The sequence below is a fragment of the Sapajus apella genome, unplaced genomic scaffold (genome assembly GCF_009761245.1).
Source record: "Sapajus apella isolate SASKATOON/1434 unplaced genomic scaffold, GSC_monkey_1.0 scaffold86, whole genome shotgun sequence".
Lineage (NCBI taxonomy): Eukaryota > Metazoa > Chordata > Mammalia > Primates > Cebidae > Sapajus > Sapajus apella.
The window spans coordinates 2,476,804-2,497,851 of NW_022437026.1; the positions used below are offsets into that span (position 1 = coordinate 2,476,804).

General features: G+C 36.8%; 1 protein-coding gene across 16 annotated transcripts in view; it reads left to right on the top strand.

Annotated features, from left to right (window-relative positions):
* ERC1 (ELKS/RAB6-interacting/CAST family member 1) overlaps window positions 1–21,048 on the top strand; it is a 542,093-nt gene that overhangs the window by 203,886 nt on the left and 317,159 nt on the right. For all 16 annotated transcript variants that reach the window (XM_032254227.1, XM_032254224.1, XM_032254230.1 and 13 more), the window contains 4 exons: window positions 3,742–3,879; window positions 5,773–5,913; window positions 7,472–7,612; window positions 13,748–13,941. In XM_032254227.1, coding sequence (XP_032110118.1) covers window positions 3,742–3,879; window positions 5,773–5,913; window positions 7,472–7,612; window positions 13,748–13,941 — 614 coding nt within the window. The remainder of the gene's footprint in view (window positions 1–3,741; window positions 3,880–5,772; window positions 5,914–7,471; window positions 7,613–13,747; window positions 13,942–21,048) is intronic.

The following is a 21,048-nucleotide window of genomic DNA, read 5'->3' on the forward strand; positions in this document are numbered from 1 at the left end:
TCATTCTCCATCCGGCTTTGTTCACTAGATGGTGAGGAGTTGTGGTCCCTTGGAGGAGGAGAGGCGTTTTAGTTTTTGGTGTTTTCATCCTTTTTGCACTGGTTTCTTCCCATCTTTGTGGCTTTATCTACCTGTGGTCTTTGTAGTTGGTGTCTTTCGGTTGGGGTCTCTGAGTGGACATCCTTTCTGTTGATGGTGAAGTTATTTCTTTCTGTCTCTTAGTTTTCCTTCTAATGGTCCGGCCCCTCTGCTGCATTACTGCTGGAGGTCCATTCCAGACCCTGCTTGCCTGGGGATCACTTGCAGGGGCTGTAGAAAAGTAAGGGTTGCTCCTGGTTTCTTCTTCTGTTATCTTTGTCCCAGAAGGGTATCCAACAGATGTCAGCTTGAGCTCTCCTTTATGAAGTGTCTCTTTGGGTATACGGGGGTTGGGGAACTGCTCAGGGAGATAGTCTGTCCTTTATAGGAGCTCAAGTGCTGTGCTGGGAGTTGCGTTGTTCTCTGCAGAGCTGCTGGACAGGTACGTTTAAGTCTGCTGCAGTGGAACTCATAACTGCCTCTTTTCCAGTGCTCTGTCCTAGGAAGGTTGGGCTTTATTTATAAGTTCCTGAGTGCTGCTGCCTTTTTTTCATAGATGCCCTGCCCTCCACGGAGATAGTCTAGTCACAGTCTGCCAGCAGAGGTGTTGCTGAGCTGCTGCGGGTTCTGCCCAGCTCCTGTGTGAACTTCCTTGAGGTGTCGTTTTTAGAGGTACAGTTAGAACTGCCTCAGTATTGGCCAACTGCCTTGGTAGTGGCGGATACCCTTCCCTCCACTGAGCTGGACTGTCCTGGGTCCAGCTGCGCTTGCTGTGAAACTCTCAATCCAGAGCATTTCAGATTGCTTGTTTTGTGGGGGTGGTACCCGCCGAGCCAGATCACCTGGCTCCCTGTGTCAGCCCCCTCTCTTTCAGTTGAATGGGTGGCTCTGTCTCCCAGGCATTCCAGGTGCCAGTTGAAATGGCTACTCATATTTATGTGAGTTTCTGTGTGCCAACCCATGGCTCTGGCTGAAGCAGCTGTGCTGGAAACTCATGGCACTTTTCAGCCAGGGAATCTTGTAGTCTGTGGGCAGTGAAAACTTGTTTGGAAATGCTGTGATCACTCACCCTTTGCATTGTTCTTGCTGGGAACTGCACTCCAGAGCTGTTCCTATTCGGCCATGTTGGATCATCTGAAAAATTTCTTAAATTTACCATCTTATACGGGTAGAGTTCATGGCACCCCAAATAAATTATAACAGTAACATCAAAGATCGCTGATCATAGATCACCATTATAGATATAATAATAATGAAAAATAAATATTGCAAGCATTACGAAAATGTGCCAGAGACACCAAGGTAGCCTACTCTTGAAAAGTAGTGCTGATAGACTTGCTTGATTCAGGGTTTCCACAAACCTTCAGTTAGTAAAAAACCAGTATCTGTGAAGAGCAATAAAGCAATCCATAAGAAATTGAGGTATACCCGTATATGAAGTATACAGATTTTTGGAGTATATGAATTTTTGAGTGGCAAAATTCTCTTTAATGGTTATGAGTTTACCTAAATATTGATTTATATGAGATTTTAGTAGCAGTATCTAATAAAATCAAGGGGAGACTAGTACTTTCCATCTGTGATGAACTCAGTTCTTACAATGGGCTTTGGACTCTTACTGGCACTAAATAGATTGGAGCCCATTTCAGGCTATTCATGGTTCAGCTGTATGATTATCTCTTTGTTAAGTGAAAATTTAAGCTTCAGCATATTCATGTACCCTATTCTAAACTTATCAAATCTTTTTCTTAGTTTTTTTGTTCTGCCTGTCAAGTTCTTCTTGACTCTAGAGAGGTACCTTAAAGAGCTTGTATTAAATTTACTAATGTAAGAAACTACCTGACAATTTGATCCAGGATTGTTTTGTAATTCCCTTCTTGGTAGGAGTTTTTGTGAATCCCTAAATGCAGTTTATGAAAGTCAAAACTTATATTTTATTCATTTATTGATTAATGTTTATGATCTGAGACGTACCATTTAGGAAGGTACAAAACAGATGGAGGGGTAGGATCTGTGTCTACTTGTGGAGACATGTATAAAACAAAGAATTACATATGGTTACATACACTAATCGGTGCTATAATGATAGTTGGAAGAATGGAGATGTGTGATCAATACATAGATATATGGAAGAATAGAGGAGTGTATATTTATATAAAATATATACATGATTATGTATCATTAATGGTATACAGACAATGATCAAGTTTTTCTCATTGGGATGAGGGCGACAAACTATTCCCAGAGGAGATAATGTTTGTCTTGCATTTTGAAAACCATGTAAAAAAAAATCAGGTAGTTTCAGTATCAGCTCAAGAGGAGACTGTGATTATATTCTCCTGCTTCATTTTTCTTGATAGAACTTATCTCTGCCTTATGCTATATTGATTCATTCATTTGTTCAATCACTTATTTCTTCCTTCTTTCATTCATTTGTCTACCTTACTAGAATGTAAGCTCAATGAAGGCAGGGATTTGGTCTGTTTTTATTACTCTGTTTCCTCAACAACTGGAAAAGTACCTGATCTATAGCGGGAAGTTAAACTTGTATGTATATATTGAATGAATGAACTTTGTGAGTAGCTGGTTTATTTATAATTTTCCTTTAGCTTATTAAGGATATCTCCTTAGAATTTCCTCACAGTTTTTACTTGAATAATTTTTTATTGTACTTCAGTCTCCTTGTACTTGAGTGATAACATGCTGCTTGTTGTACTTGAGTGATAACATGCCATTTCCACAGTGTTATCTCATAGTGTGTTTAGTCCCCATAATCTTACCTGAATTGATACAACCCCTAATGGTTTTCCATGTCTATATGCAAGTCCTCTTAAATTTTCATTGAAAGAATGGGTCAAATCCTTGCATGCTGACACTGTCAACACTGACACTGTTATTTATGTAAAGTACAGAACTGGTCAGACCATTTCTGTGCTTAAAAATCTCTAATGGTTTTCATTTCTCTGAATAAAATCTGTGCTCCTTAGGTTGGCACACAAGGTCTTCTATAGCTTGGCTTTAGCTGTATAACGATGCATTTTCTTACCATCTCATAATAAAAATGAGCATATTCATTTTTCTTCATATCAGTAGTGTCTGGCATGTAATACAGAATTCAACACATTTTTTTGAGTAAATTGATACATGTAAGTGTGTATGAACGAATGACTACAAAAATGTTTGCTGCTTAGATAAAAGATGATATAAATCTAACATAACACTAGCATTTAAGAACAGCCTTTTCTTTACACAGCAGACTCATCTTTCTCACTGTTTGGCTTATCTGTTCTCTGTCTTCCCTTTATTCTTTGTGAAGGAATTCCCCTTGCATTTACAATGTCATTTTAGAAGTAATCCTAGTCCTCATGGCTTTCCTCTCTACATGGCCATCTCTGCATTGGATCTTTTCTACTAGCTACTTTTCTTATTTTATTAGAGATTTGTGTATATGTGTCCATATACTTGTGTACCTTTTTTTGTTTGTTTTGCCTACAAATTCCTGGGTTTAAGGTTTTGCATGTAATTCTGAAATTTAGGATTAAATAATTTCTATAGAAGGCACATAGACAGCCCTGAGCTGTTTTCAAATTAAAATAATTTTGATTGTGCTATTGTTTTTTAAAAATGTTCTCTTTTTTCCCTTAAATATTTATGTACATTTAGATTGAAAATCTTCAAGAGCAGCTTAGAGATAAGGAAAAGCAGATGAGCAGCTTGAAAGAACGGGTCAAATCCTTGCAGGCTGACACCACCAATACTGACACTGCCTTGACAACTTTGGAGGAGGCCCTTGCAGAGAAAGTAAGTGACTGGCCCGATTCTCCACACACGTTTTCTGCTTTCTCATTAATCTAAAACTGGATATAGAATACAGAAGACATCCCTGTGGGCAAAAGGGAAAAGAACTACTTTGTGCTGTTGCTGACATATGTAGTGTGAAGGGAAAAGAAACTCCATTGAGCTGTGGCCAGTTTAAGCATCTGTTGCCAGGCAAGATGGACTCTACACTACAGAGCAGTGGCCACATTTTCTAAAGAATCAGCCAGATTTTCTCCATTTCCTATCTTCTGAAGAAAAAGAAAAAAAAATTAAATTTATATGGTCAACTAGAATTTGAGGATGTGGGAATAGCAGACATGATCATCAGGAGACGATACATAATTAGTCCTCTTTTAATACCCCATTTTGGTACCTAGTATATTACTGGATTTTAGTTATTAATATAATGTGCTTTCTAATTTTCTAGTCTTGGCCTTTCTACATTCTTTTGCCTTTATAAACAAACTTAGTTTCTTTGTTTATTTATTTATTTATTTTCAAGACAGAGTTTCACTTTATTGCCCGGGTTGGAGTGCAGTAGTGGTGTTATCTCGGCTCACTGCATCCTCTGCCTCCCGGGTTCAAGCGATTCTCCTGCCTCAGCCTCCTGAGTAGCTGGGACTTCAGGCACCTGCCACCACGCCTGGCTGATTTTTATATTTCTTAGTAGAGACTAAAAAGCTTTAGTTTCTGTTAAAATTGGCAGGCTGGTCTGGAACGCCTGACCTTGTGATTTGCCTGCCTCAGCCTCCCAAAGCGCTGGGATTACAGGCGTAAGCCACCGCGCCTGGCCAACAAATTTAGTTTTTTAGGAATGGTTGACTAAGGAAGTAGCCCAAACCTCTGACCAGTGTTAATGTCTTGGAAGGAGGTTTAGGGCATCTTCTTGGGTCATTGTAATTGGATTTTTTTTTTTTTTAACAGGATGAGGGGGTCACTGTTCTTTAAGTCTTTTGGATTCAGAATGCTTCAGGCTGCCTGCCGGAATTGAGGCTTTATTCCTGAATATATTTAGAAATGGTACCCAAAAATACACTTACATTGCTCTTTTTTTTTTTTTTGAGACAGAGTCTCACTTTGTTGTCCAGGTTGGCGTGCATTGGTGTGATCTTGTCGCACTGTAAATTCCACCTCCTGGGTTCAAGTGATTCTCCTGCCTTAGCCTCCCGAGTAGCTGGGATTACAAGCATGAGCCACCACAACCAACTAATATTTTGTAGAGACTGGGTTTCGCCATGTTGGCCAGATTGGTCTTGAACTCCTAACCTCAAGTGATCAACCCGCCTTGGCTTCCCAAAGTGTTGGGATTACAGGTGTGAGCCACTGTGCCTGGCCAAATTGCTCTAATTTTCAAACTTCATGAGTATCTGCTGACAGAAAGTTTTAATGATTTCTTTTTTCTTTACCCTTCTTTATATTTTAAGCTCAAAATATCAAAATCTTTCCCATTGCTCCCTTTTTTGGTGTGTGAGTTGTGAGTTGTTTCCATTGCCTGTAGGCAACATGAGAATAATATATAGAGAAGAAATAGTTAATTATTATGTTAGTTATTGTCCTTAGGGCATATATATATATATATAAGCTTTTAGTTACTTGAAAATTAAATAAATGGAAATATTCCTAAAGAATACTTTAGCAATATCAAATACTAGTTGAGATCAGAAGAAAAAAAAAAACCTTGGGATTCAGTTGAATAAAGCTACATCCTTGTTATGGGAAGATGAATAAGAAGGATTCTTTAAAAAGTGGATTCTTTAGAAACATACCATTGTCTTTTGAATATAGAAGTTTGAAATTTTATCAGCTAAAAGCAAAATTAAAATCATATAAGTACAAAAAGGAATTTCCTCACATATTGATATATTCTCTCATCAGGAGCGGACAATCGAACGCTTAAAGGAGCAGAGGGACAGAGATGAGCGGGAGAAGCAAGAGGAAATTGATAACTACAAAAAAGATCTTAAAGACTTGAAGGAAAAAGTCAGCCTATTGCAAGGCGACCTTTCAGAGAAAGAGGTTAAGCTCACCAAAATATAATTAGTTTGCTTAATCATTGCATTGTGTCTGTTTGTTGTTGGTGTTTATATAATGCGTGTAAAAAAGTATTTGATGGAAAATTTTCTTAATATTCTTTTAGTAGGCAAGCCAGGCCTGGTGCCATGTTTCCATGACTGTAATCCTAGCACTATGGGAGACCGAGGCAGGCAGATCACAAGGTCAGGAAATCAAGACCATCCTGGCTAACACAGTAAAACCCCGTCTCTACTAAAAATACAAAATTTAGCTGGGCATGTTGGCGGGCGCCAGTAGTCCCAGCTACTTGGGAAGCTGAGACAGGAGAATCACTTGAACCCGCGAGGTGAAGATTGCAGTGAGCTGAGATCACGCCACTGCACCCCAGGCTAGGTGACAGAGCAAGACTCGTCTCAAAAAAAAAAAAAAAAAAAAAAAAAATTCTTTTAGCAGGCTTTTTGTGAAAACCTTAAGGAATATTTCAGAAAAATTGGTTCATTCATTTTCTAAGAGTTACTATGTTTTGAGTTGTTTTTTTGCTTGTTAATAGTATTTTTATAGACCCTAAAATAACCGAAGCTCATTTGGAGAAATAGTGTGCTAAAGATAAGAAAGTTGACAGATAAAAGCAATATGCAAAAGGAAGAAATTTTATGTATAGCAGCTATCGAAGAAAACAACAGCTGTTAAATTAGGTGACTTAATATACTTTCATCTTGTTTTGGAGAATCCTGTTAATGTGACGTAAATAGCAAAGATGCCTCATGCTATGTAATCAGATGATCATAATGCATGAGCTTTAGCATCTTTCTCTGGATTTTCTTTCTAATATCTCTAGGAAATGTTATGCAGGTTTAAATTCCTAATAGAATTTTTCTTCTAATAGGGAAAAATGTGATTTTTTTTTTTTTTTTTTTTTTTTTTTAAGAGACAGTGTCTCACTCTGTTGCCTAGGCTGGAGTGCAGTAGCATAATCATAGCTTACTGCAGCCTTGAACTCCTGGGCTCAAGGGATCCTCCTATTCAGTCTTCCAAGTACCTAGGACTATATGTGTGCATTACCATGCCAGCCTAAGTTAATTTTTTTTTTTTTTTTTTTTTGTGAAGACGGGGTCTTGCTATGTTTCCCAGGCTGGTCTTGAACTCCTGTCCTCAAGTGATCCCCCTGCCTTGGCCTCCTGAAATGCTGGGATTACAGGCAATGGAAACATGGCCTCTGGCTGAAAAATGTTTTATGTTTAAGTTAATGTAGCTGCTGAGGTTTGACTACTTAAATTTACAAAGCTTGATCTACTTTCGTTTATTTTGTGAGAATGGGTATGTATTAACAGAACTCTTTAAATCACCATTCAATTGGTATTTCTTGAGAATCCATCTTATTTGTTAAGAGTTGAAAGCTAGAGCTAATATTGTTTCGTATTTCCTGAATTATCTTGAAATGGAAATATGTCAGTATTTGGTAATGGAAAGGAAATGACAGCCACCATGATAATAAATATAAAATTCAAAATCTCTATTTTCTTTATAGTTAGTTATTCTAGATGTGTGTTGCCTCTTTTAGGCTTCACTTTTGGATCTGAAAGAGCATGCTTCTTCTCTGGCATCCTCAGGACTGAAAAAGGACTCACGGCTTAAGACACTAGAGATTGCTTTGGAGCAGAAGAAGGAGGAATGTCTAAAAATGGAATCACAATTGAAAAAGGTTAAAGAAAATTTTTTACATTTTTTTTTGCTTTGCTTTAAGAGCATAGTAGATAACCTTAGGGTGTTTATAGGGAATAATTTACCAATGGAGTAATAATCCCCAAACTTTAAAATACCATATATGCCTGAATTAATTCTCTTAGCATTCTTATTCTACTTTATTTTATTCAAGATAATCCCCCAAATCATAGAAAATTAAATTGACAGTTCAGAGAAAGACAATAATATGCAGCTCCCTTGTGGGTAAAATATGAGACCACAGTGTGAAAATCTCAATTACCTGATATTTTTCTTCCATTAGAATCAGGCTTCTGCCAGATGCAGAACTACAAAAAGATCTTCATAACTACAAAGAAGATCTTAAAGACTTGAAGAAAAAAGTCAGCCTATTGCAAGGCGACCTTTCAGAGAAAGAGGTTAAGCTTGCCAGAATATAATTAGTTTGCTTAATCATTGCATTGTGTCTGTTTGTTGTTGGTGTTTATATAATGCAGGTATATTTCAGTAGAATAAGGCCTGTGGATGGAAGGCTTAACTTTAACTTGGTATTTTAAGGATGATTATTCACTTGTTACGTCAGCTTCTTTTGTCCAAAGGTGATATTTTATACAATTACTGTAATTCCAGCTTCTTGGGAGGTTGAGGTGGGAGGATTACTTCATGCCAGGAGTTGGACACCAGCCTGTGCCACAGAGTGAGACCCCATCTCTTAAAAACAGAAAAAAAGAATAAGTGAGCATGTGTTTGCTAATTTAACCTATGGAGTAAGATCTGAGACTCAGAACAGTTATTAAATATCCCGTTTCAGATTTTATCTCATTTTGGAGAATGTTAATTTCCTAGCATTTTTTTTAAAGACAGGGTGCATATTGTCAGAAAGTTTTTTTTTTTTATTTGTTGTACTTTTAATTTTTCATAGCAATTTATTAGGCCTAGAATTTTGTTATCTTCATCGTCTACATTAGGGTCTATTTTTTTGCTTTATAGTTTCTTTGTGGATTTATGTAAAGGACTATTTGGCATATTTTCTTCTTGGAAACTATTACTTGTGTATTATTAGTGTTCTAATTTATATTTATTCAAAACCCTGTGCTTATCATTGAAATTTTTAAAGTAAGATTTATTCTCTGTTTTGTTTGGAGTAGGAAATGACTGGTCTTGAGGTAATGATAATTGAAGTCATTTTTGACCTATTTTATAGCTTAAGAATTTATATTCTGTATCTGAATGTTGGCATTCCGTGTCTTCAACATGAGATAATATCCTCAGAATTTATTAAGGAAAGGATTGAAACTTAACTTTTGAGTTATCAAATTCTTATTGTCTTTTTTCTTTTTTAGGGATGGGTCTTGCTCTGTCGTTCAGTCTGGAGTGCAGTGGTGTAAGCATAGTTTGCTGTAACTTCAGACTTATGGGTTTAAGTGATCTTCCTGCCTCAGCCTCCCGAAGAGTTGGGACTACAGACCCATGCCACAACACTTGGCTAAGTTACAAAAAAATTTTTTTTTTTTTTAACAGAGGGGTCTTGCCATATTGTCTGGGCTGGTCTCAAACCCCTGCCTCAAAAGATCCTTCTGTCTTGGCCTTCCAGAGTACTGGCAGCAAGGCCACTAGGCTCAGCCTTGAGTTAACAGAATTTTTAAAATGCTTAATTCTTTTTTTTTCTTTCTACGGTGAAATATTTATTTCTAGACTCTGATTTTTTTTTGTTGAGCCTTTTTTTCACCATATTTTTTTAACTGTTAATTTTCTTTCCCATGATTATCCTACTCTTAAACCATTTTCTCTACTTTTCTTTCTTCTTTTCTACCCAATGCTTCTGTCTTTAGCATCCTATAGTAGTGTGGGGCTACTCATTCAAGCCAGTCAGTGAGCTAGCCAAATGGTACATAAAGTCCCAGTTGTAGTTTTTTCTGGCTTTTGTGGGAATGACATTTTTATCCCCCAATAGATAAAGGAATATGTTTAACCTTCTCATCTCTCCCTTCCTGAAATAGGAACTCTATTGATTTTTTTAAAGATTTTTTTTAATGACATTTTTATCACCCAATAGATAAATGAATCCTTCTCATCTCTTCTTTCCTGAAGTAGGAACTCTATTGATTTTTTTAATGATTTTTTAAAAATTATTCCTCTCTGAAGTATATTGACGTTAATACAAAATAGAAACGTTTCTCTTAGACCAAAAATTTTCCTCATACTTTGGGAAGTGTTTGCATTTCTGCTGCCTTTGCTTTGTTTTGTTCTTAGTGAGTTAATTCATTCAGGACTGCTTCTCTTTCCTTTTATTTCCACCGTGTTGTGGCTTTTAGCCACACCGGTTTAGGGTACAGTTTTGCTAACACATTAAAATGTGTATCTGCCAGTAGAGTCTTTTATAAAGGCCATGCTTAATAACTGCATTTTGACAACTGATGACACCTGAAACAAGAAATTGGTAGATAACTTCATCTTGAAAGTACCTCTGTTGCTTCCACAAAGAATTTAACAAAATGTACATAAATGTTTCTCTTTTACTTTAGGTACTTTGAATCAGAGATTGCCTAAGCATATATATTTACCCCTTTAATATTTTTGAAACCATTTTAAGGGACTAAATATGTTTTGTTGTTTATTGAATAAGGAAAAAAAACTTGTCTTAGTCTTTACTTTCTCATTAAATAGGTTACGTGGTAAAAAGGTTGATTTCTATGGGAATACGATTATCTGCATGGTTTTGTAATCTTACATGTTTTACTGTGACATGTATGAAATACAAAATAACAAAATCTTTGCCTCCAGTGTATGAGTATTGCGGTTTTAATAATGTAAAAGGTAGGTATTTTTCAGAACAAGGCCTGTGGATGGAAGGCTTAACTTTAACTCAGTATTTTAAGGATTATTCACTGTTAACGTCAGCTTCTTTCGTCCAAAGGTGATATTTTACACAAATATTTAATATTGTTATTTCACTAACGTTTGTAGCTTTTGCTTCTGAATGTTTTTGACCTCACATTCTAAAAGCAAGGTGTATAGATTATCTGCATTTTTAAAACATAGGTTAACGTACAGTTAGAACTTAATGGATAAGAAAGGGGAGAAGAGAAAGAATGAAGCCATGAAATGAAATAACTTCATCCAGAAAATACCTTTCATACTGATACTGTGATAAGTAACTCTATGCACAGAAGAAATGCTTGCATCTTGAATTAAATGTCATATTCCACAATTTAGAAATCCATTTTATTTTTTTTTACTTTTTTGTGACAGAGTCTCACTCTGTTACTCAGGCTGGAATGCAGTGGCATGATCTCAACTCACTGAAGCCTCCACCTCCTGGGTTTAAGCAATTCTCATGCCCCACCCTCCCAAGTAGTTGGGATTACAAGTGTGCGCTACCATGCCGGGCTAATTTTTGTACTTTTTAGTGGAGACAGGGTTTTGTCATATTGGCCAGGCTGGTCTTGAACTCCTGGCCTCAGGTGATCCACCCACCTTGGCCTCCCAAAATGGTGGGATTACAGGCGTGAGCCACTGCACCTGGCCTAGAAATACATTTTAAAGGGATGTTTATAACACTGATTTGAAAAATGTGCCTTTTTTGGAGTTTGTATTGTAATTTATAAAGTTGTAAGGATCTTTAAGGTGGTTTAAAATTCTTAGAATTTTATTTAAAAGTACAAATTAACTCAGCAAGAGTTTAGATGTAAACTACTCTGATACAGAATTTGTTGTCATAAGGGAAGGGAAGGTTTATAGTATATTTGATTTTCTTTTCTAGTTTGATTTATTTTGTCTTTAAAGATTGTCATTTAATATTCTTTTATTATCTTTATTGTTATTATTTTATCGTTTTTTCGTAGAGGCAAGGTCCCACTATGTTGCCCTGGCAGATCTTGAGCTTCTGGGCTCAAGCAGTTCTCCACCTTAGCCTCCCAAAGTGCTGGGATTAGAGGCATGAACCACTGCACCTGGCCTCATTCCATATTCTTAATCATCTTCTGGGCTACATTTAGTCTTAGATTTTATTTAATTACTGATTAATATCTCTTCTTCCCATTTTTTCTTTTCCTACCGTTTAGGCCCATGGGCTGTTTTACATCAAATGGAAACTAGCCCACTGCTTTTTGCATATTCATTTTTTCTACAAATAATTGAGTTTTTACTCTGTCAGTTACCACACTGGGCACTGAGGATATAATGGTGGACAAGACAGACCTGTCCCTTGACTCATATAATTTATAGCCTCTATCAGGAAGATAGACACTTAAGAAGGTAATTGTAGTAAATCACATGGTGTGAAGTAAGCTTATATCAAAGAAAACTTAACCTAGGTCAAGGTCATGGAGTACCTCCTAACAGAAGTAACCCTTTCTAAGCTGAGACCTCAAAGAAAGGACTCACCAGCATGTATGAAGACCCAGAATGCTGATATGTAGTAGTTATATTTGTGGAGTTATAAATAATATATTTATAATAAATTATTAGAAATCAGCATTATCTCAGTGACACTAAATGGCAGCTGGCCGTCACGTTTGTTTACACAGTCATCTTTTGTGCCCCTACATCAAGTCTCCTCCTATTGCCTTTTTCATCACCTTCTTTCTTTGTAGATACTGAGAATTTTCTCAGTTACTTCCGCTTTTGTTTGCATTACTTCTGCGTTTGTTTGCATCTTCATTCTGTTCCCTTTTTTTCTTCCCTCCCTTTATGTGTAATATGATCAGCTTTCTATTGAAATATCTCCTGATCTTGGTACTCCTTATGTTTTCTTCCCTCTCTCCTTTTCTATTAGATGTACTGTATTTATAGCCGCTTTCTGCCCATGAAAGATTGACTGCTACAGGAGTTTCTCTTCTACAATTAATAACTCAAAAGCTGGCAAACCATGTGAAACAAGTGATTTTAGACATTGGACAGCATTCAGTGCAGAACACTGATCTCTTCTTACCTTCCAAACTTACATAGGATTTTTGTTTCTTAAAATATACTTCATATGTTTATCAAGGTTAAGGGTTAGGGAAGTCTATATTTAAGACAGATAAAAGATTTTTTTTTTCTACATGTGTGAAGGCTTAAACAAATGAACTTGAGAAAGGACTTACCTTAAAAGTATAGCTGTTACTTTCACCAAGCGTTTAGCACAATTTACCCAAACATTTCTCATTTACTCAAGGTAGTTTGCTTCAGAGCTTTCTGAAATATTTCCTAAGAATATATATTTTCTCCTTTAATATTTTTTCAAACCATTTTAAGGGACTAAATATATTCTGTGGTCTATTGAATAAGAAAAAACAGCTTTTGTCTTCTCATTAAATACATTCTGCCTTCCAGAAGAAAAGTAAGGTCTTGAAAATTAGTTTGTAATTATTGAAACTGTTTTGTATTCCAAAATGCATTAACAATATTAGTTGACTTTTATAATAGGATCCTGAAGAAAATTTTTTTTTCTTAGCTCTTAGTATGGTTCTTTAAAAAATTTATTTTAAAGATATGTTTTTTCTAATAGTGATGGGGCCTTGCTGTGTTACCCAGGCTGGTCTTCAACTTGTGGCCTCAAGCAATCCGCCTGCTTGGGCCTCTCTTAGTGCTGGGATTACAGGCTCAAGCCAGTGAGCCCAACCTTAAGTGTGATTCTTGATTTCTGAATTCATTTGTTTCTTCCATATTATTTTGTAAATTCTCTAATCCTTGCCTGAGGGAGGTACCTGTGTGGTGGTGGTAGCAGCTATTTTCTTAACCTAACTCACATTTTTATGGCATCACACTTACAGTATCTGTATGGTTCTAGATGTCCAAGGCCATGTGATTCACACAAGTTAGGTAAAGCAGCATAAAGGAGATGGAAATGGAAGTTAGTCTCGTGGGAATTAGGTCTCTGCACTGGTCCAGCCATAAGATCAGCAGTGAGTCCCTGGTGTTGCCTTTTGATATTATCTTGGAGAGATCAGTAACAGTCCCATGACTTGTTAGTTTGTCTCACTAAATTCTGAAGCATCTTTTGGCTTATGATGATTTTTAATCTAATAATATTCAGCTGTTAGATATTTGATAATACAATTCTTAAATTGGAATATAAATAGTTATTTGGGACACGGTTTGCCCATTGCCACCTGTGTGTGTCTGATAGGATTGAAATGCTTTTCTTTGTTAGGCACATGAGGCAGCATTGGAAGCCAGGGCCAGTCCAGAGATGAGTGACCGAATACAGCACTTGGAGAGAGAGATCACCAGGTACAAAGATGAATCCAGCAAGGCCCAGGCAGAAGTTGATCGACTCTTAGAAATCTTGAAGGAGGTGGAAAATGAGAAGAATGACAAAGATAAGAAGATAGCTGAGTTGGAAAGGTAAGAAAGGGGAGCTGATTGGGACTCATGAGGTTAAAGTATGGTTTTAAAAGTATATGCTTTTGGGGATATACTTTTTCAATGTATTTGACTCTGAATTTAGGTTCTTGAGTCCTAGCTGTTAGCTGCCTTTTTTCTAGGTCAGTGTACATTCTTTGTTGCAGTATCTAAAAGGAACATAGAATGGGAGTAAATTGGGAAGCTATGGACTGCAACATCATTGATAGGCAAAAGAGAAAGTATTCATTAATTTAAAATTAGTGTTTTTACTGGCAAATCAAGAGAACAAATGTTTACTTTTTAATTTCTTCATATAATGAAAAAATGATCCTCAAGCATAAGGAGTTAATCTTTTATCCCTGGTTGAGACCTTCATTGTTGAGCTAATGCTCCTTTGGGATTTTTAGGCTTTCCACAATTTTTATTGTTGAAAAGCAAGCTGTTACATCAGTGCATTAGATCAAAATTAGGAGGAGAGACACTTTGAGGACAATTTAGGAGCCTTGGATGTGTTTTTTATGAAGTTGTCTCTTACTTGGAATTCTTCAAAATATTCTGTGTTTGAACAAATCTAGGCAGACAAGTATCTTTCTTAGAAGTTTTTTGGTGTTTTTTCTTATTATTTTATGCTAAAGGTCAAGCACGTGCCTCTTCACCTCTTCTTTGACACCATATATTTAATGTAAATTTAAAAGTGTGCAGAAATAGCTCTGCTGGTAGAACTTTGTTAATTACCTGTATTCTGAACAGCCAGAAAGACTGACAGTGACAGAGCGGTGTCACTAATCTACATGGCCTTTTGGGGACTGATCCTTAAGAATATTTTTTTTTCATGCTCTTGAAGGCTGAGAAGTATTAGAGTACTTCCATAAATTTTTTACTAAGTTTTGAAGTTTTGGGTTGACTTGATATGGTCCTCTGAAGTTTTTTTTTTTTTCCCCATTCTACAGTCATACACTTTTAATTTTCAAGAAACCAAAACTAGGCTGGGCGCAGTGGCTCACATCTGCAATCCCAGCACTTTGGGAGGCTGAGGCGGGTGGATCACCTCAGGTCAGGAGTTTGAGACCAGTCTGACCAACATGGAGAACCCTCGTCTCTACTAAAAATACAAAAATTAGCCGGGCATGGTGGCAGGCGCCTGTAATCCCAGCTACTCAGGGGGCTGAAACAGGAGAATTGCTTGAATCCGGGAGGCGGAGGTTGCAGTGAGCCGAGCTCACACCACTGTACTCCAGCCTGGGTGACAAGAGTAAGACTCCATCTCAGAAACAAACAAAAGAAACCACAACTATAAAGTCTAACCTTCACAGCCCTTCACTGTACTGAAAGTGTAAATTACATGGGCTGATTGCCTGCTCACCAAAATACAAAGGATCTTATTTTGGTATTAACTGTACTCATTTTCTTCAGTTCTAGATGAGATATATGGATAAAATTCTTTAAGTCAGAATTTTAAAATTGCTATCGCCTCAAGATTTGATTATGTGCACTTTTTATATCTTCATCTCTGAACTGCACTCTCCCCTACAACACACACATGCATGCATGTATATATATGCCCTCACCCCTTACATACTTGTGTGAATACATGCCTCTCTTGGCTTTTGGAAAGGCCTAAAATCTGCAACAGTACTGCATAGATACTAAAAATATAGTGCTTCTGATTGATTAGTGACTTTCCACTAAATATATTTCCACGAATATATTCCACATTCCACTAAATATATTTCACTAAAGAAATTCCTTGAATAAGTTTTATTTTATGGTTTGATTTCTTGTATTAGAAGTCTACATTTGTAATTACTGTTTGCTATTCCAGGCAGCTTGCTTGAAAACGCTTTTTATTCATTTTGGGTACCAATATTGATTTTGGGAGATGGATGTGAACAGAAGGAGATTAAGAAATAGGACTAAGTCTGTATTTGATATCCAAAGCGCACCAAATAGCAATTTTTATTACCACTATATTTCTCACATTTTTAGAAAGAGTTGTAAATGATCTACTCTTTCCACAGAATGTAACTCTTTCAAAAGTTGGAAAAAGCACTTTCCAGTTCTGTCCTCTGGCCCTATAGCATTATAATTTTGTTTTAGGATTTAACACAGTTTCTTGGCTACTGGAAAAAAAAAGGAAACAGCTTTCATAACTCAGCTTTTGCTACCAGCTTTGAATTTGTGACTTGGTAACACAGTTTAAGATGTTGAAGAAACAGTAGAATCATAGAATTTGTGAAAGTGATCTAGCATAGCATTTTATGGAAGAGGAAACCGAGACCCAGAGAAGTTATCCCTGAAGTGACACAGTGGTTGAGCCAGAGCTAATAGAATGGGGTTTGTAAATTCCAACTCAATTTTCTTTCTGTTCTGCCAAGGTTAGTTATGTTCTTTTTGGACTTCTTGGCAACTGTTATTTGAAGGCTCCTTACCCTTAGGTGATTTATTCTTTTACCCCTTCTAGACCCAATGTCTTAAGCAGAAGTGGCTATATTTAGTATTATGGCTTGCTTACAAACTAAGGTAGATTTTAGTTTCACTTATGCCCTTGAATGCCATTTTTATAAACTGAGCTCTTCTTATTTTAGGACATAATCAGTGCATTCTGTGTCAAAGACAGTTGGAATTATATTATGCCTCTTGTTCCCAGATTTAGTACTGCTTTGCATGTGTGTGGCTTCTGTGTTTCTTACTAACCATTTGCATCTTATGTTGTCATTCCATTATTTTCTCTGTGTGTGTCTGACTCCCTGTAATTTATCATTTGACTTTCTTCATCTTTCTTTTTGTCTTATCATGGTCCTGTTCCATTGGGGTTTTTGGTGTCTGTGTGTTCATATGTGTATGCTCCTTCTGCCCCTTGGCCATACTGTTTCTCAGAAAGCCAATCTCTCGAAAATTGTACCCTCCGCACCAGGTTTCTGTCCCTGTACCATCAGGGAGTTTTGTTGTGGACTTCCTGGGAAAATGAGTATTATATAAGGCTATAGTCTTACGCTAGAGTGAATTGCTGCTGCTGCTCTTGCTACTGCTGGGGCTTGGTTGGAATTTAGCTTGATCAGAATTAAACAACAGCTGATTTTATGTCATATACCTTTTGAACTATACGTCTTTAGGTACCCTGATTTCTGATAAAAATCAGTCTGTGTTTGTTCTGGTAAAGCTCTGATATTGCTAGTTGTGATTGTTTTCATCTTTGTTTCTAGCCCATCTTTTATTTAGTTGTTCTTATGATGAAATACTCTTTTTTATTTAGTTGTTCTTATGCTGAAATACTCTTTAAATAGTTCCTCAGCTAATGTAACTGTAGTGCCACACTGTAGATTCAGCATGTAGAATTAATGTCTTAAGGATGTTCAGCAATCTACTAAGTGCAAAAATAAAAGCAGACTGTTACAATAATTGAACTCAAGAAAATCCTTAGTATTCTTTTCATTTTATAGTGCTTCTTATATAAGGACCTCCAATATTAAAATGTTCAGATTATATTATGAAGGATTCTCAGGCTTGTTCTTTGTGATCTAAAGAAATAAATGAATAATTTCTTCCCATTTTGGCCGTTACAGAAAATAGTAGTTCTTGTCAGAAGATGATTTAGTGCTATATTACACTCTTGACCCACTGCAATTTTAAATGGAGGGTTGGGGAAGCCCACTAATATATCTGTAAATATAAAATATTTTCCCCAATTAAATCTAAGAAGTAGTACTTATAAATTTATATTCCATACTGTGGTGCATATTAGTTGGAATTCAGTGAGAAGCAGAACTAGTAGGGTGTATATATATATATACATACACACACACACACACAGAGATACATACACACACACACACACACACACACACACAGTCATATATAAACACACACCGAAGCATACATGCCTACGTATATTAAGATATTTATTACAGAGAATAAAGTCTTAAAAAATTGTGGGGTTGGGCAGGCAAGACTGAAATCCCCGTGGAAGGCTGTCAGGAAGAGATGATCATAAGCAGGATGGAATCTTTTGTAGCCACAGCCAAAGTGGTCCACAGGCAGAATTTCTTTTCTCTCCTGGGGAAACCTCATCCCTGTTTTTAAATTTTTCCAAAGGATTCATTTATGCCTATTGGGATTATCTAGGATAGTCTTCCTTACTTAAATTGATTAGAGGCTTTAATTATGTCAGCAAAATACCTTCGCAAGCACCATGTAGACTAATATTTGATGGAGTAACTGGGCACTGTAGTGTATAGCCAGGTTAATATTTCAAAAAAGTCATCATCTGGTGGTTCTGGATACTATAGAAAAAACAAACAAACCAGAGCTTGAAAAGTCATTAGAAAAGTAGATGAATTTAGATTAGCTTCAGGAACCCTGAATGTAACTGAGAATTTGTCTCCTAAAAGGAGCATATTAGAGTTTCTATTTAGATTAATAAGGAGTAGGATTTTCTTTGGTATAATTTTTTTAGGTTTTTTTAAAATTGTACTTTAGGTTCTGGGGTACATGTGCAGATCATGCAGAATTGTTGCATAGGTTACATATATGACAATGTGGTTTGCTGCCTCCATCCCCCTGTCACCTATATCTGGCATTTCTCCCCATGTTATCCGTCCCCAACCTCCCTACCCCTCGCTGTCTCTCCTCTAGTCCCCCCCAACAGACCCCAGTGTGTGATGCTCCCCTCCCTTTGTCCATGTGTTCTCATTGTTCAATACCTGCCTATGAGTGAGAACATGTAGTGTTTGATTTTCTGTTCTTGTGTCAGTTTGCTGAGAATGATGGTTTCCAGATTCATCCATGACCCTACGAAGAACACAAACTCATCATTTTTCAAAGCTGCATACTATTCCATGGTATATATATGCCACGTTTTCCTCATCCAGTCTATCATCGATGGGCATTTGGGTTGGTTCTTCTGTTGTGAACAGTGCCGCAATGAACGTATGTGTGCACGTGTCTTTATAACAGAACAATTTATAATCCTTTGGGTGTATACCCAGTAATGGGATTGCTGAGTCAAATGGAATTTCTGTTTCTCGGTCTTTGAGGAATTGCCATACCATCTTCCACAATGGTTGAACTAGTTTACATTCCCACCAACAGTATAAAAGTGTTCCTATTTCTCCATATCCTCTCCAGCATCTGTTGTCTCCAGATTTTTTAATGATCACCATTCTAACTGGTGTGAGATGGTTATCTCAATGTGGTTTTGATTTGCATTTCTCTAATGACCAGTGGTGATGAGCATTTTTCATATGTTTGTTGGCCTCATATGTGTCTTCTTTTGAAAGTGTCTGTTCATATCCTTCACCCACATTTGGGTCGCTTTGTTTGTTTTTTCTTGCAAATTTGTTTTAGTTCTTTGTAGATTCTGGATATTAGCACTTTGTCAGATGGCTAGAATGCAAAATTTTTTTCCCATTTGTTGGTTGTCAGTTCACTCTAATGATTGTTTCTTTTTGCTGTGCAGAAGCTCTGGAGTTTAATTAGATCCCATTTGTCTATTTTGGCTTTTGTTGCCAATGCTTTTGGTGTTTTAGCCATGAAGTTCTTGCCTATGCCTATGTCCTGAATGGTTTTGCCTAGGTCTTCTTCTAGAGTATTTATGGTGTTAGGTCTTATGTTTAAGTCTTTAATCCATCTGGAGTTAATTTTAGTGTAAGGGGTCAGGAAGGGGTCCAGTTTCTGCTTTCTGCACACAGCCAGTTTTCCCAACACCATTTATTAAACAGGGAATCCTTTCCCCATTGCTTGTTTTTGTCAGATTTGTCAAAGATCAGATGGTTGTAGATGCGTAGCGTTGCCTCTGAGGCCTCTGTTCTGTTCCATTGGTTGATATCTCTGTTTTGGTACCAGTACCATGCTGTTTTGATTACTGTAGCCCTGTAGTATAGTTTGAAGTCAGGTAGCATGATGCCTCCGGCTTTGTTCTTTTTACTTAGGGTTGTCTTGGCTATGCGGGCTCTCTTTTGTTTCCATATGAAGTTTAAGGTGGTTTTTTCCCGTTCTTTGAAGAGGGTCATAGGTAGTTTGATGGGGATAGTGTTGAATCTATAAATTACTTTGGGCTGTATGGCCATTTTCACAATATTGATTCTTCCTAACCATGAGCATGGAATGTTTTTCCATCTGTTTGTGTTCTCTCTTATTTCCTTGAGCAGTGGTTTGTAGTTCTCCTTGAAGAGGTCCTTTACATCCTTTGTTAGTTGTATTCCTAGGTATTTTATTCTCTTTGTAGCAATTGGGAATGGGAGTTTGCTCATGATTTGGCTCTCTTTTAGTCTGTTATTGGTGTATAGGAATGCTTGTGATTTCTGTACGTTGATTTTATATACTGAGACTTTGCTGAAGTTGCTTATCAGTTTAAGGAGATTTTGGGCTGAGATGATAGGGTCTTCTAAATATACAATTATATCATCTGCAAATACAGACAATTTGACTTCCTCCTTTCCTAACTGAATGCCCTTTATTTCTTTTTCTTGCCTGATTGCTCTGGCTAGAACTTCCAATACTATATTGAATAGGAGTGGTGAGAGAGGGCATCCTTGTTTAGTGCCAGATTCCAAAGGGAATGCTTCCAGTTTTTGTCTATTCAGTATGGTACTGGCTGTGGGTTTGTTGTAAATAGCTTTCATTATTTTGAGATACGTTCCATTGATGCCAAGTTTATTGAGAGTTTTTAGCATAAAGGGCTGTTGAATTTTGTCAAAGCCCTTCTCTGAATTTGTTGAGATAATCATGTGGTTTTTGTCTTTGGTTCTGTTTATGTGGTGAATTACGTTTATAGAATTGTGTATGCTGAACCAGCCTTGCATCCCGGGATGAAGCCTACTTGATTGTGATGGTTAAGCTTTTGATGTGCTGTTGCAATTGGTTTGCCAGTATTTTATTGAAGATTTTTGCATCTATGTTCATCATGGATATTGGCCTGAAGTTTTCTTTTCTTGTTGAGTCTCTGCTGGTTTTTTGTATCAGGATGATGTTGGTCTCATAAAATGATTTGGGAAGGATTCCCTCTTTTTGGATTGTTTGTAGTAATCTCTGATGGTGGTCTGTATTTCTGTGGAGTCTGTGGTGATATCCCCTTTATCATTTTTTTTTTTTTTTTTTTTTTTTTTTTTT